General features: G+C 50.5%; 3 protein-coding genes across 9 annotated transcripts in view; 2 read left to right on the forward strand and 1 right to left on the reverse strand.

The window, feature by feature from the left end:
- TTC36 (tetratricopeptide repeat domain 36) lies at positions 1-4,779 on the forward strand. Its single transcript, XM_037507863.1, has 4 exons — positions 1-280; positions 1,281-1,469; positions 3,668-4,039; positions 4,775-4,779. The coding sequence occupies exons 1-4, from the start codon at positions 166-168 to the stop codon at positions 4,777-4,779; spliced, it is 681 nt and encodes a 226-aa protein (XP_037363760.1). The 5' UTR covers positions 1-165.
- TMEM25 (transmembrane protein 25) overlaps positions 4,253-14,716 on the forward strand; it is a 15,829-nt gene continuing 5,365 nt past the window's right edge. For 2 of the 6 annotated variants that reach the window (XM_037505378.2, XM_037505379.1), the window contains exons 1-7: positions 4,591-4,869; positions 5,142-5,453; positions 6,056-6,346; positions 6,548-6,682; positions 6,974-7,004; positions 7,161-7,261; positions 7,400-7,489. In XM_037505378.2, the coding sequence (XP_037361275.1) occupies positions 4,800-4,869; positions 5,142-5,453; positions 6,056-6,346; positions 6,548-6,682; positions 6,974-7,004; positions 7,161-7,261; positions 7,400-7,489 (1,030 nt within the window). In that variant the 5' untranslated portion in view covers positions 4,591-4,799. The other 4 variants (XM_037505375.1, XM_054693139.1, XM_037505376.1 and 1 more) reach the window with 4 other exon arrangements.
- Positions 10,420-14,716, reverse strand: part of IFT46 (intraflagellar transport 46) — a 17,939-nt gene continuing 13,642 nt past the window's right edge. The window contains exons 11-13 of one of the 2 annotated variants that reach the window (XM_037505381.2): positions 13,239-13,299; positions 12,896-12,981; positions 10,420-12,435 (exon numbers count right to left, since the gene is read on the reverse strand). In XM_037505381.2, the coding sequence (XP_037361278.1) occupies positions 12,340-12,435; positions 12,896-12,981; positions 13,239-13,299 (243 nt within the window). In that variant the 3' untranslated portion in view covers positions 10,420-12,339. The remainder of the gene's footprint in view (positions 12,436-12,895; positions 12,982-13,238; positions 13,300-14,716) is intronic. The other variant, XM_037505382.2, reaches the window with a different exon arrangement.

The following is a 14,716-nucleotide window of genomic DNA, read 5'->3' on the forward strand; positions in this document are numbered from 1 at the left end:
ATGGGCCAAAGAGGGTTGAATTTATACTCTGGCCAAAGAATAGAAGACACGCCTCATGGGGCATGGTCCTCAACAGAACCTCCCTCTAGATCAACTGGCTGCCCAGACAAAGCCCCCCCCCCTCTTCCTCCTGAGTCATCATTTCAGATGTTGTAGTTGCACACCATGGGGACACCAAATGATCAGGCTGTGTTGCAGGCCATCTTCAACCCTGACACCCCGTTTGGAGATGTCATTGGTGTAGACCTGGGAGAGGAAGCTGAGAAAGAACTAGATGAAGGTGAGTGTTTGCCTCTGGAGGGTAGCTCTCCACATTGGCTGGTCTCCTGGCTACCCTGGGGTGACTACAGGAGGAGGTTTTGCAAGGCCTTTTGTTCCCCCACCCCTGGATGGTGACTGAGATTGGAATCAGAGAGGCTGGCTGAGAGTGCGCTGATGGAGGTTGGCAAGTCATTCTAAGAGGAAAGGTAGGGTTTGTCCGTCCTTTATTCCTCCAAACTCTGAACTTAACCTCACAGCTTAATGCACCCCATGACCCAGGCTTAACTCTGTTGTGGGGCAGGGATGTTAAACTCACATAAGAGTTTATCCTAAAAAAAAAAAAAAGAGTTTATCATCCTACACAAGGTGGAGGACAGACATGTGGAAGCCCCAACCTAAGTAACTACTCAGTACTATGCTCCTTTGCAAGCCCAGGCTGAGCTAATTCTTCCTAGTGTGAGTGCACTTGCTGGCTTTTCCCTTGGCCTAATGTCCCCATCAGGAGTTTGATGTCCTTTGTTTCTAAAGGAATGAAACCTAAGCCTTATTGAAATTCAGAGTGAAAAGCTGAGGTATACCTTGAGAATGATTTCCACGACCTAGGTGTGCTGTGCAGGCCTTCAGCTTGGAGGCGGTGTAGACAAAATGGGGACAAGTTAAGGAGTCAAGGCCTGGGGTTAAAATCCAAGCTGTGTAACTTATGAGCCATGTAAGCTTGAGCAAGTCAGCTACAGGCTAAGGAATCTGTTTCATTTTCTTGGCAATGGGAAGGCAAGCAACGGCCCTGTCCCAGGTCCCTTTGAAATTTAGTGCCAGTTCAGCACTAAATTCAGCTGTGACTTCAGTTCAGTGTGACTTCAGCTACCCCTGCCCCAAGCATTGCATCTGACTCCTGCTGTCACCTACACCCCAGCCATATCAGCCCTGGCTCAGGTCCCAGATTTCTAAAGCCTGCGGTGACTTTTGCTTCTTACTCCCATTGGTACATCTGTCCCTTCCTGGCTTCCTCCCTGGCACAGATGGAGTATTCCCTCAAGTACTACTGGAGCAGTCCAAGGCCTTGGAGCTGCAGGGGGTGAGGGCAGCAGAGGCTGGGGAATTCAGTACAGCCCTGGAGAGGTTTGGCCAAGCCATCAACCTGCTGCCTGAGCGGGCCTCAGCCTACAACAACCGAGCCCAGGCCCGGAGACTCCAGGGAGACGTGGCAGGTGAGAGCAGATATCCAGGGGCCCTGGATGCACAGACCAGGGATAAATTGGTGATGGAGCTGGGACAAACCCCTCTAGAACCTGTGTTCTTACTCCAGGCGATAATATTATGGGTCCTGGTAATTCTTGGGACTATTGAAAGTTGGAAGAGACAGCATTTGATTTATTTATTTAATAACCATTTAATGAGAGCCTACTACTGTAGCAGTGGGGTAGGTACTGAGAAACAAAGAATAAAAAATACATTACTTAGAGCAATTTCTATGTGCCAGGCACTGAGCACTCCATATGTTAAGTATAGCAGCTCATTTAATCCTGACAACTTCTCTACAGGGCATGTACTGTTATCTCCATTTCACTAATGAAACAAGTAATTTGCTGCTATGATGGCTAAGAAGTGACAGAGCTGGGATTAGAATGAGGTGGGAGGGCTCCAAAGTCTTAATCCCCACGTAATACTGCTTTTCAAGAAGACCATGGTCTAGAGGGTAGGACACACAATTCTTGTACCAGCACAGCAAGTTTGAGAAGGTTCAGCATGAGTTCTGTTGCTGAAGAGTGGATCTTCAAAGGTAAGTAGGTGTTAGGTAGAAGGAGGTGAGGGAGTGGGAGAAAGCAGACTGTGGTGATTCAGAAGGCATAAAGAAATATAGAGAAAGGGGCATCCCTGGTGGTGCAGGGGTTAAGTTGCAGCACAATGAAGCTATTCATAACCACTGCTGCATGAGTTCGACCCCCAGTCAGGGAGGTGACCCACATGGCGCAGCAGACCTCTCCTGTCTCGTGTGCTGCTCCCCTCAGCAGTGTATTTCAGTCGATCTGCCTGTTCTGTTTCCCACTCTGTCTCTGGTGAATCCTCTTGCACCCCTCTGGCCTGCACCCCTGGTGAAGATGGGAATGTGAGACTGAGATTTAGACTTTGTCATGATGACATGGGGAATCACTAAAGGGTTTTAACTGGGAGTGACTGAGTCAGATGTGCTATAATCAGGCTGCTCTGGCTGGAAAGGGAACAATGGGACAGGGAGGGCCGCCCATGGGACTGGAGAACAGGCTGATGCAAAGGTGTAAACTACAGAAGCCAAGTAGGGGACCACCAGACTGTCAGTAGTGATGGTGGTGGTACACTGGAGCCAGGCTGGGGAGTTTGGGCTACCTTCTGGGAGCAGTGGGGAGCCCCAAATACCCCTTTTCTAGGCCTGTCTGCCACTTGGCTTTGAGAGAATGAAGGCCACTGGGGACAGCCTGCTGACCAAAAGTGCAGACAGCATTTCACCAGGTGAGGCTTTGGATTCCTTCAGACCTGCGACCAGCTGATCTGGGGGAAACCAAGGCACATGGAGATAGATCAGAGCCCTTCTCAATTGCTGGAGCATAGGCGCTGCTGGGTTCTGAGGATCAAACACACAGAAGCAGGACAGGGAAGCTAAGCCTTGCTCTATGATGATGCTGGAGCACCCAAGTGTGCCAATAGGCTCTGTAGAGACTAGAGAACCTAAGTGAACTGAGAGCCCAGAAGAAATGCAGCTGGTAAGACCCTTCAGCAGATGGCTGCCTGAGGTTGAAGTCAGAGTTCTGATGCACAACCCAGTTATTTTATAAGGATAAAAACTAAAATGGTGCAGGTCAGCCCTGCTTCCAGACCTCCTTCAATGAAAATTACAGACAAAATAACGAAGATTGTGGCTACAAACCAAGCAGTCCGTAGAGAAAACAGGAGAGAGCTGCTTTCAAAAGAGAAATGAACTTTATTGTTCTTATAAGAAACACCTGCCCATTCATTATACTTTTTTTTTGACTCTGCGACTCAGTTGGAACATGGCAGCTATTTCATAATCTATGCCGCAAACACAGTGACCATTCAAAATCCTCCCAGCCATCTCCATGTTTTGGAGTGCTGGACAAACGAGACAAGACGAGGCCTGGACGTTAGCAGCAGCACTGCCAATAACCGGGCGTGCAGCCCGCGGCAAGCTGTGTCAATCCCTCCAGTCTTGTCCAAGTAATGGGAGCAAAGCCTACCTCGAGGGTCAGGTGCAGGGGGACGGATACTGTTAGGGGGAAATGATGTCAGGCACCCCGTTTTGTATCGGGGCTGCCCTATAACAACACGACCCAGCCCCAGAGCCACACTCTAAGCCCGTCCCGCGCCGGCCCCTGCTGGCCGCGGCCCTGACCCGCCCGCCCTCGCCCCGCAGGCGCCCTGGAGGACCTGGAGCGCGCGCTGGCGCTGAGCGGCGGCCGGGGCCGCGTGGCCCGCCAGGGCTTCGTGCAGCGCGGGCTCTTGGCGCGGCTGCAAGGCCGGGACGACGACGCCCGCAGGGACTTCGAGCAGGCGGCGCGGCTGGGCAGCCCCTTCGCGCGGCGCCAGTTGGTGCTGCTCAACCCGTACGCCGCGCTGTGCAACCGCATGCTGGCCGACATGATGGGGCAGCTGCGCAGCCCCGCAACGGGCGCTGAGCGGGCGTGGGCGAGGGAGGGCGGCCCCGAACCAATAAAGCTGCTCGGCTTCCACCGACTCGCGCCCGTGTCTGCGTGCAGCGCCGTCCCGGCGGGGGAAGGCCAAGCAGGCGCCCCCGCGCGCGCCCCCGCCCCCCGCGCGCGCCCGGCCCCCGCGCGCCCCGGCCCCCCGCGCGCCCCGGCCCCCCGCGCGCCCCCGGCCCCCGCGCGCCCCGGGGCCGCCCACCTGTCCCGGGGCGGAGCCCGCGCGCGCCGCGAGTCGGGCGCTGATTGGCCCCGCCTGGCGCGGCCCCGCCCCCGAGCGGACTGCGGGGCTCGTCAGGCCTGAGCAGCTGCTCGCGCTGCGCTCGCCGAGGGAGCCAGGTGAGCCCCGGGAGGCGGGGTTGGGGACGGGGGCGCCTCGCGACCCCGGCCTCTGGGCCCCGCCCGCCGAGAGCCAGCTGAAGGGCGTTGGGGGAGAGACGGGGAGGGGCAGGGGCAGGAGACAGACAGGGTCGGGAAAAGAACGGGCCCTTGGGGGAGAGGGCGTCGGCACCCCAGCATCTATCTGCAGGTGTGAGTCCGCGTCGTGTGACCGTGCTCGCTGCGGCGTGCGCCGCTGCTGGCGCTGGGTTCGGGGCGCGAGCCAGTTTGCCCCCTGGAGTCCTTGTTTAGGTTTGTGCCCGCGGGGTGCAGGTCCGTGCTGAGTGGATTTGGTCTTTGGGGTTGGCTGTTTACGTCTTGCCGCCATTGGTCAGCTTACATTTGTGGTGCTGTGCACCGTTCCTTTTGTTTCTGGAGAGTAACCCCCTGGAAAAATTACTAGGCTTGCTTGTTCTCACCTGGCTAACACCCTTCTCTTCCAGCCTAGGCCCCAAGCCTGGGGCAACCATGGCTGTACCTCCAGGCCCAGCTACCCTCCCGCACACACTGCTGCTCCTGCTAACCCTTCTGAGCTCAGGTATGCCCGTTCATCCCTAGGCCAACCTTCTCTCCCCTCCTTTGTGCTGTCCTCACCTTCTCTCCCCTCCTTCCCTACATCGGAATACCCATTTTAGATCCCAGGCACCAGAACTGGGTTTCCCTTGCTCACCTGCCCAAGGTCCAGCCAGTCCTTAGAGAACCCAGGTCGCCTGTCATTGGCCAGCTGCCCTTGTAAATGGACCTCATCCTGGTCACAGAACAGTACTGACCCTCCCCAAGACCTCCCCAGAACCCCCTGCTGTGTTCCAGGTTGGGGGGAGTTGGCTCCACAAATTGATGGTCAGACCTGGGCTGAGCGTGCACTTCGGGAAAATGAACGCCACGCCTTCACCTGCCGGGTAGCAGGGGGGCCTGGTACCCCCCGACTGGCCTGGTACCTGGATGGACAACTGCAGGAGGCCAGCACCTCAAGATTGCTGAGTGTGGGTGGAGATGCCTTCTCTGGAGGAACCAGCACCTTCACTGTCACTGCCCAGCGGGCCCAGCATGAGCTCAACTGCTCCATGCAGGACTCCAGTAGTGGCCGATCAGCCAATGCCTCTGTCATCCTCAATGTCCAATGTGAGTACCCTGCGGTGGGCAGTAGAGAGGTTCCCTGCACAGGGGCTCCAAGCAGTCATTGGGCAGGTGGACCTACTGGATATTTAACAAACACTTAAGCACTTTGCCAACATGAACTCACTTTATCCTTACAGTAATCTTATGAGGTCATGACTATTATTAACCTCTTTTTACAAATGAGAACACTGAGGCATGGTTTAAGCAATCTCCTTGAAGGGAAGTTACTCATACCGCTGGTAAGTAGCAGAGCCAGATTCAAATCCAGGTATTTTGCCTCAGGTATTTATACTTTTTTTTGTCTATCAATCATTAATTCTTTATTTCAAATATATTTCCAGAGTAGTCAGTGGATGACTTGTTGCTATTGTGATACAAAAGTGCATCACAGCCCCTTTGTTCAAGAAAATTATAAATGAACAGGGAAGTGTTTGTACTTTTAATAACTATGAAATTCTGCCTCTCTGGCCAACCCAGCCAGCCTGTTTCCCAGCGTCCCCTCTCAGAGGAGGTCTGGGCCCCTGGCTCACTTCTGGGTTTGGAAAGAAAAACTAAGGAATCTGAGGGGCTGTGGTGAGAGCGTATTGGCCTCTGCTTTGTAACAGTTAAGCCGGAGATTGCCCAGGTTGGTGCCAAGTACCAGGAATCTCAGGGCCCAGGCCTCCTGGTTATCCTTTTTGCCCTTGTGCGTGCCAACCCGCCTGCCAATGTCACCTGGATTGACCAGGATGGGCCAGTGACTGTCAACGCCTCCGACTTCCTGGTGTTGGATGCCCAGAACTACCCCTGGCTTACCAACCACACCGTGCAGCTGCAGCTCCGCAGCCTGGCACACAACCTCTCTGTGGTGGCCACCAATGACGTGGGTGTCACCAGTGCCTCGCTTCCAGCCCCAGGTGAGCACCTCCAAAAACTGGCCCAAACAAAGATAAGGGTGGGCAAGAATCACTGTACAGAAATGGGAGGGCTTGTTGCCCTTTGAGTGAGTCTTGTGAACGAGGTGTCCCCTGCCACAATGAGCAACGGCAGAAAAATGCTTGTGGTATATAGAGTTGGGGGCACTGCCACTTGGAACCTAACCGGAGGACAACCTGCAGGACTCCTGGCCACTCGGGTGGAAGTGCCACTCTTGGGCATCGTTGTGGCTGGAGGGCTCGCCCTAGGCACCCTGGTGGGGTTCAGCACCTTGGTGGCCTGCCTGGTCTGCAGAAAAGAGAAGAACAAAACCAAAGGTAGGGCCAAAGTCTTAGGGGACAGAAGGCTATAGGGGTGGGGGGAGAGGTGAAGTCAGGGGGAGCAATGCCCCGGAGTGTATCTCTGACAAGTGGAAGAACAGGTCTTCCAGGTCTGGGACTACATGCCTCTCAGGTAGCAGAGGCACTAGGAACCCAGTCTGGCCCCAGAGCCAGGGCCAGGCATTTGAGAGCCCCCTTACCTGAGGGTTCTGGCTCTGAAAGGGCAGGGGGCAGAGCCCAGAATGGGTGGGCACATTGAGAATAGCAGTGTGGTTTCTTTCTCCCCAGGCCCCTCCCGGCGTCCATCTCTGATCTCTAGGTAACTCTTCCTGGGGCTCAGTGGATGGGGCTGAACCAAGGTGCAGCATGGGGACAGGTGGAAACTTGGGGCTTCCAGTAGTCTTGGAAGGGCCCAAGCAGGAATCTGTACCTGCTGGATGGAGCCAGGCGTATCCCAGGCTTTGTCGCCCTGTAGTGACTCCAACAACCTGAAACTCAACAATGTGCGCCTGCCACGGGAGAACATGTCCCTCCCGTCCAACCTGCAGCTCAATGACCTCACTCCAGATTTCAGAGGTACATCCGGGACTTTCTGTTTGACCCTGCTTTATCTGTAGAGGTGCTTCAGAGAAAAAGTGAGATCCTGGTACTTCAGAGGGGATAGGCCCCTCAGGTTCACTCTCCATCCCTGGACACCACCCTTTTGCCACCCAGCAGGGAAACCAGCAGACCAGCAGATGGCTCGCAACAACAGCCGGCCAGAGCTTCTGGACCCAGAGCCCGGCGGCCTCCTCACCAGCCGAGGTACTGGCAAAGAGCTGTCACCCTCCTTTGCTCCCCAGTCCTGTGCTCAGGCTTCTGAGTCCCCCAAGGGACATGAGGGGCCTCCCAACTTCCAAGGAATGAGGGCTCCTGAGACTCCTGGGTGTCTTTGATCCCACAGGTTTCATCCGTCTCCCCATGCTGGGCTACATCTATCGAGTGTCCAGTGTGAGCAGTGATGAGATCTGGCTCTGAGCCGAGGGCAAGATGGAAGGTGTCTTCTTGGCCCCCTCCTCCTTCTACAGGGCATCCTCTGCCTGGCCACATTGCCACTGCCACTTCTGCTTGCCCTCCTGGCTAGGGTGCTCTCTGCTCTCTATGATGCATTTCACTGGGATCTGATCCTCAGGGGCACAAGGATCCTTGGCAAACTGCCAACTGCACCTACGCCCCTCATTTTAACTCAGGTTGGGGGCTTGCATGCAAGGCTGTGACCAGATAGAGCACTTTGGCCAGGTGTGTTTGGTGGCCACCCAGCAGCTGAGGGTGGCATGGCCCTGGTGGCGTGGGCTTGCTCTTGCCCCACACCGTTTGGTACTCTAAGCACCTTATACAGCAGGCATAGGGACATGCCTGACTGGGGACAGGGAGGGCCCTGTACGTCTTGGATTTCTTTCCCATGCTATGCAGCTTTGTTCCCTCAGGGAAAATTAAGGACCCTGCTAACTGTAGAGAACCAAACTGCCCTTTGCACAGGAACCAACCCCTGGCCCAGGGGCATTGGCCAAGCACAGACTATCCATTTTGCTATATATCTCTCTGCCCTCTATGCCCCCAGGGCCTCCTGGGCATCATAGGTTATATACTGGACTTATTCCACTTTTTCCCAGGCCACTAGACTCCCCATTGGCTTGGCACCTAAATGGTGCCAATGCCTGATATTAGCACAGGTTGGGAGGCAAATAGTGAGATGAGAAGTCTGGTGGCATCCAGGACAGCATGTAGCTATGCATCTTTTCCTTACAATGTTAGCACTTTAAGCACATCCCCTGGGGAGGGGGTGAGTGAGGGCCGCAGGGCCCTCTGTGGCATCCCCAAGTCTGGCCTTCCTGTGATTCACTGTGACGGCTCTGAGCCTTGAGGGTTGATGGTTTCCCTTTTCAATATGTTTCCCTACCTGGAACCCCAGCTGATACCAACCCTAATTATCCCACCCCTCTGTTCTATAGGGGATGCTCATAGTGGCACTTAATCCAATAGTGCCAGAAGCTTTAGGGGGACGTGGAGAAAGGGGGAGACCATATACCCCAAAACAACCTAAGACACTTAAAAAAGCAACATGGAAATGACTAGAAATAATAGAGTGCAGAGTATATTTTTCCCTTGTTGACAACTTGTTTTATAATTTTTCTTCACGTTATGTTACTGCCTAGGACAGTGCTAAGCACATAGTAAATCAAATAAACTCAACTGGGTGAATGTTACATGTCCATTTTTTCCTTTATATGTTTTTATTTTTTAATTTTTTTAAAAGATTTATTTATTTATTTATGCAAGCACTGGGTATAGTCAGAAGCGCGGGAGGGTGAGAGAATTCACCAGAGCCAGAGCGGGGAGCAGAGCAGGCAGAAGGACCGAAGTACACTGCTGAGGGGAGCAGCGGGCGGCAGGAGAGGTCTGCGCGCCATGGGGGACCCTCCTCCGGAGGCCGGAGAGCAGCCGGGGATCGAACTGGCGCTGCAGAGGCTGCAGGCTGCTTCACAACCCAGCGCTCAACCACTGCGCCACGGGGGAGGCCCCCTTTATGTTTTTAAAATGAAATCTTTAAATGACACAGAGAAAATAGAGCAAACACCTGTATACCTACCAACCAATGCTGTTAAATCTTAACATTCTACCCTATTTGCATCTGATCTCTTATTTTAATATTTCATGACATAGTTCCCAATGGCAGGGCTGGCATTTTCTGTTTCCGGAGTACCAGGTGGGGCTCACAACTATACTGATCCTCACTTGTCTGTATCGCTTGGCATACTCTTCCTCTCTCAGGACTAAGCAACATTGAACCCCTTTGTCCTGACCAGGGTACAGAAGGCTCAGACTGGACTGATTTTCAAAGAAAGCTTTTTTTTTCTATAAATAAGTTTTCTCCTTTTATTCTTTTTTTCCCTCAAAAATTATTTATTCTTTCTAAGAACCGGCGTTTAGGCCAGAGGTGCAGGGGCTGAGAGGATTCTCCTGAGTCAGAGTGGGGAGAAGAGCAGATGGATTACTGAAATACACTGCTGAGGGGAGCAATGGTAGAGACAGGAGCGGTCTGCTGCGCCATGTATGGGTTTGGTCCCCGACTGGGGATCAAACTCAGGCCTTTGCAGTGGGCCTCACAATGACAGCATTGAGACTTAAATCCTAGGCCCCCAAAAAAACTTTTCTGAGGGGTCATGAGACGGACAAAAGACCAGAAATAGGATGTGGTTTTTTGAAGACTGATTTATATTCTATATTTTTTTAAATAACAGACGGGCTTGGATTGTGCAGCTCTGAGTTTTCTGGCCCCTGTTCTCTCCTCACTTCTGTCTTGAATATTTTTCTCCATAGGAGCTGCTGCGGCTGCCCCAGCCTCCTAGAGAGGACTTGGTTCCAGCCTCTATGATTTTGGTTTTTTTTTTTTTTTTTTTTTTTATAGAGGCATGTTTTATTTATTTGTTTGTTTGTTTGTACATGCACTGGGTACAGTCAGAAGCGCGGGAGGGTGAGAGAATTCACCAGAGCCAGAGCGGGGAGCAGAGCAGGCAGAAGGACCGAAGTACACTGCTGGGGGGAGCAGTGGGCAGCAGGAGAGGTCTGCGCGCCATGTGGGACCCTCCTCCGGTGGCCGGGGAGCAGCCGGGGATCGAACCAGCGCCGCAGAGGCCGCGGGAGGCTTCGCAACCCAGCGCTCAACCGCTGCGCCACTGGGGAGGCCCCCTCTATGATTTTGCATGTAGGCTCCTTCAAGACTTCAGAACTTTAAGGAGCCAGGGTGCCTTGCTGTCATTTCTGTTGAGTCTTGTCCAGTGCCCCTAGGGAGGTCCTAGAGTCCCTTCCTTAATGGTCTTTTGGCCAGACTACAAGCCCTACACTCCCCTCAGGTGCAATCAAGGTCTTACTGTAGTAGAAAAGTCTGTTCTTCCTGGCAACTCTCCCTTAGTGTTTGCTAAGGGCTGGACTATCAAATTACAACATGGTTGAACTTTGAAAATATCCTGAGAGAAGCTAAACCCAAGATATGTATGACTCCCTTTATATGATGATAAGCAAATGCCCTCAATAGGCAAAGCTATAGACTCTAGGTTTAGGTAGAGATTGTCAAATGGGGAGTGACTGCTCATAGAGTTTCTTTTTGAGGTAATGAAAATGTTATGGAATAAGTAGTGATCAGTGAGCAACTTTGTGCACCAAAAACCACTGAATTATACGGCCTCCCTGGTGGCGCAAGGGGTTAAGAAGCAACCTATGAAGCTATCTGCAGCCACTACAGCACGAGTTTGATCCCTGGTCAGGGAGAAACCCACATGGCGTAGCAGACCTCTCCTGACTTACCCGCTGCTCCCCTCAGCAGTGTATTTCAATCAATCTTTTCCCCACTCTGTCTCTGGTGAATCCTCTCACCCCTCAAACCTCTGGCCTGTACCCCAGCTCTTGTGTGCATAAATAATCTTTAAAACAAACAAACACTGAATTATATAATTTGCAATATATATAATTTAGGATGCATGAATTATACTTCAATAAAACTAGTTAAAAGATCAAACTAATTTGTACATTTCACTCTATAAATTTCATCTGACTACAGGACCATGAATAAACATAAAATGCCAGCTAATTACATGCATGCTGAAGTGTTTAGGGGTTAAGTGCAACATATTTTGAAATTTATCAAAAAGTAAGATGAATTAATGATAGTACAGAGAAATGGCTATGTGATAAAGCAAATTTAGCAAAATATCTGTAGAATTTAGGTGGTGGGTATAAAGGATTCACTGTATAGTTTTTCTAAAATTCTTCTGACAATTTTCATTGGGGGAGCATCCTTGATCTAGTTCCTTCTTGGATATTTCTGAAATCTTTTTGATCTAAGGATCATGGAATTTTCAAGCATTACTAATGCTCCTTAATGACAGTTTTCTTTTTCTGGGGGGAAAAAACATCAATTTTTAATGTACTTCAGTCATCTAATCTAAGCTTTACCCTCCCAAAATAGGCAGTTTACTTGTTTACTTTCCACTTAAATGACCTACCCATTTCTCCACAACAGGCAGGTCTGCAGTTAGACAGGCAGGTAACCTGTAAGGGAGTCAGCACTGACAGATGAGAGAACCCTAGAAAAATTAAGTTCTGAGAGAAAAGGGGGTTTGATTGATGTCACAACATTGGTTTGCTTAAACTGCTATCCACTTAAGCCTATTACTAAATAAGCCAAGTTCCTTATCTCTACCTTGTGCTCAATCAGCCTTTTGTCTTTTATATTATACAACAGCAGGATAACTTGAAAGAATATTTTATTTGTAAAATCTTATCAACTAAATCTACGAGTGAAAAAAGAATTCCATTACTGTTATCAACAAGATCATCTATTAAGCTTTCCTTCCATCTTGAGCGTCCTGAGATCCTCAAAATTCTAATTCCTCTAACCCAAATCCCCAGTGGCGGTGATACATTACTGCTTAGGGAAGGAAATCTGAGCCATGTAGCAACAGTTTAAGTATGTGCAGTGCTTTCTGGTAGAGAGGTTTGCAGGACATGCATGTCCCTGAGTCAAACTGTGGCACTGGCAAGGATACCGTCTGGCCATCTTCAGCTGGAGTAGAGAAGCCAGCTTATCCTTGAGACCATGTGACCAGGGAGGAGTCTCAGCTGAAGGTTAATGTCTCTGCATCTCCAGCTTGGGAGGTGGAATTGGATGGAGGAGTAAATACTTTCTTGCCTTCAGCTAAGGCTTTAAAATGCTGTGAAGGAAGAGAGGGAACAAGGGGTATTTAGGATACACCAGTTGCTACTTTTGGCAAGAACTAACCTCCTTACCTTCCTTTACTCTCTAATCCTACTTCCCTGACAATTCGTTGGTGTTATCTTTGAAAAATAGCTAGAAATTTGCTCCACTTTCTTAAAAAATAAAACCCTTTTTTTACTTCTTCCTGCTTCTATTTATTAGGTACTGGGTTCTGTAAGAATGAGTCTCCTCTGAGATCCTTACCAAGCCTATTAAGACCCACATTTTCTATTTCCTTCCTTTGAAAGGCCCACTCTGCCTGCTTTGCTGCTCTCCTAATTATAGGGAAAGGTAACAAGTAACTAACTCTGGGCAGAGACATCCTCCACTGCCGTGGACAGGCACAGCAGGCTCAGGATAGTGGAGACACAGGGATCCTCACTCCAGCTCAAGTCAATCTCTGATGCTAGTCTTACCTGTGAGTTTTTGAATTCCGAGTAGAGAGAAAAGAGCAAGTGGAGGGACTGAATCCGACTCTTATAGATGGGGATGTCCAGAATGGCTGAAAGGAAGAACCATAAGCAGAAACAAAACCCTGGGAATTTTGGCATTTCTATTTAGGACAGCCATTTCTCCTAGGTGTGTAACCATGACTTTGGGGGTTAAATACCCAGCATCCCCAAATGCCATCTTTGCACAACTCACTGTAAGTGATGGCTGTGACTCAAGATGCTATCATCCCAAAGTAAACACGCCTTTTCAAATGCCCATAATATATTTATCCAGAGTCAGGGACAAGGAAGGGATGAAAGAGCTTACCACAGATCATGTCAATGTACTCTGCCAGGCTGCAATCAATCTCTGCCGTGGGCAGGCTTACCTGGGAGGGGCATGGGATGGACCAAAGTCAAAAGGCTGTACTTTCTTTTTTTTTTTCCCTAAAGATTTATTTATGCATGTATACAAGAACTGGGGTACAGCCCAGAGGTGTGGGGGGTGAGAGGATTCGATTCACCAGAGACAGAGTGGGGAACAGAACAGACAGATTGACTGAAATACACTGCTGAGGGGAGCAGCAGGCGAGACAGGAGAGGTCTGCTGTGCCATGTGGACAGCTCCCTGGCTGGGGATCAAACTGGTGCTGCAGAGGCTGCGGATAGCTTCATAGTGCTGTGCTTAACCCCTTGTGCCACCAGGCCCTTATAATAGTTTTCATAAAAGTCTTACCAATTTCTTATTAAAATTATTCCTGGTATAGGGTAACTATGCTTTGTAGAATAGCATAAATACCTCCTGTGAAGGAAATGGAGTCTAAAGTAATAATATAGGAGGTACATGTTTTCACCGAAAGGTTTGTGTTAAGAATACTCAATAGCATTATTTGAAATAACCAAAAACTGGAAACTACCCAAATATCTATCACAGAAAGGATAAATTATCATATATTCAAAACAATAGAATGCTATAAAGTAATGACAAACAAACAAATGCACCACCACATGAAACAGTACATATGAATTTTCAATTGGATGGACAATATGAATGAAATCAAACACAAAAGAGTATGATTAGAACTAGGTAAAATACGGGCCTCCCCGGTGGCGCAGCGGTTGAGCACTGGGTTGGGAAGCTGCCCGCGGCCTCTGCAGCGCCAGTTCGATCCCCGGCTGCTCCCCGGCCACCGGAGGAGGGTCCCGCATGGCGCGCAGACATCTCCTGCCGCCCACTGCTCCCCTCAGCAGTGTACTTCGGTCCTTCTGCCTGCTCTGCTCCCCGCTCTGGCTCTGGTGAATTCGCTCACCCTCTGGTGAATTCGCTCACCCTCCCGCACTTGACTGTTCCCAGTGTTTGTATAAATAAACAAACAAAAAAATAAGTAAATCTTTAAAAAAAAAAAAAAAAAAACTAGGTAAAATACAAAAATAGACATACCTAATCTATGCTATTAGAAATCAGGACAGTACAGATGGTTTCACTTGTATGTGAAATAATAGAGAAACCAAACAAAAGGTCAAGAAAAAGACAAAACTTGGAAGCTGACCATAGACAGGGGAGGGTTTGGAGAGGGGTCAAAACAGGGGAGGGAGGGGCACAAAGCACTGTGGTGGTGGATTATGGGGGCTATGGTGGTAGGAAAACTATGGAGACTATACCTGAGAGGAGAAACCAATTGTACAAAAAGGAAGAATGGGGTCTCCCTGGTGGTGCAAGGGGTTAAGCACCGCACTATGAAGTTATCCACAGCCTCTGCAGCACAAGTTCGATCCCAGGCTGGCCAGGGAGCTACCCACATGGCG

The sequence above is a fragment of the Talpa occidentalis genome, unplaced genomic scaffold (genome assembly GCF_014898055.3).
Source record: "Talpa occidentalis isolate TD23 unplaced genomic scaffold, MPIMG_talOcc4v2.1 talOcc4.12, whole genome shotgun sequence".
In the NCBI taxonomy this organism is placed as follows: Eukaryota; Metazoa; Chordata; class Mammalia; order Eulipotyphla; family Talpidae; genus Talpa; species Talpa occidentalis.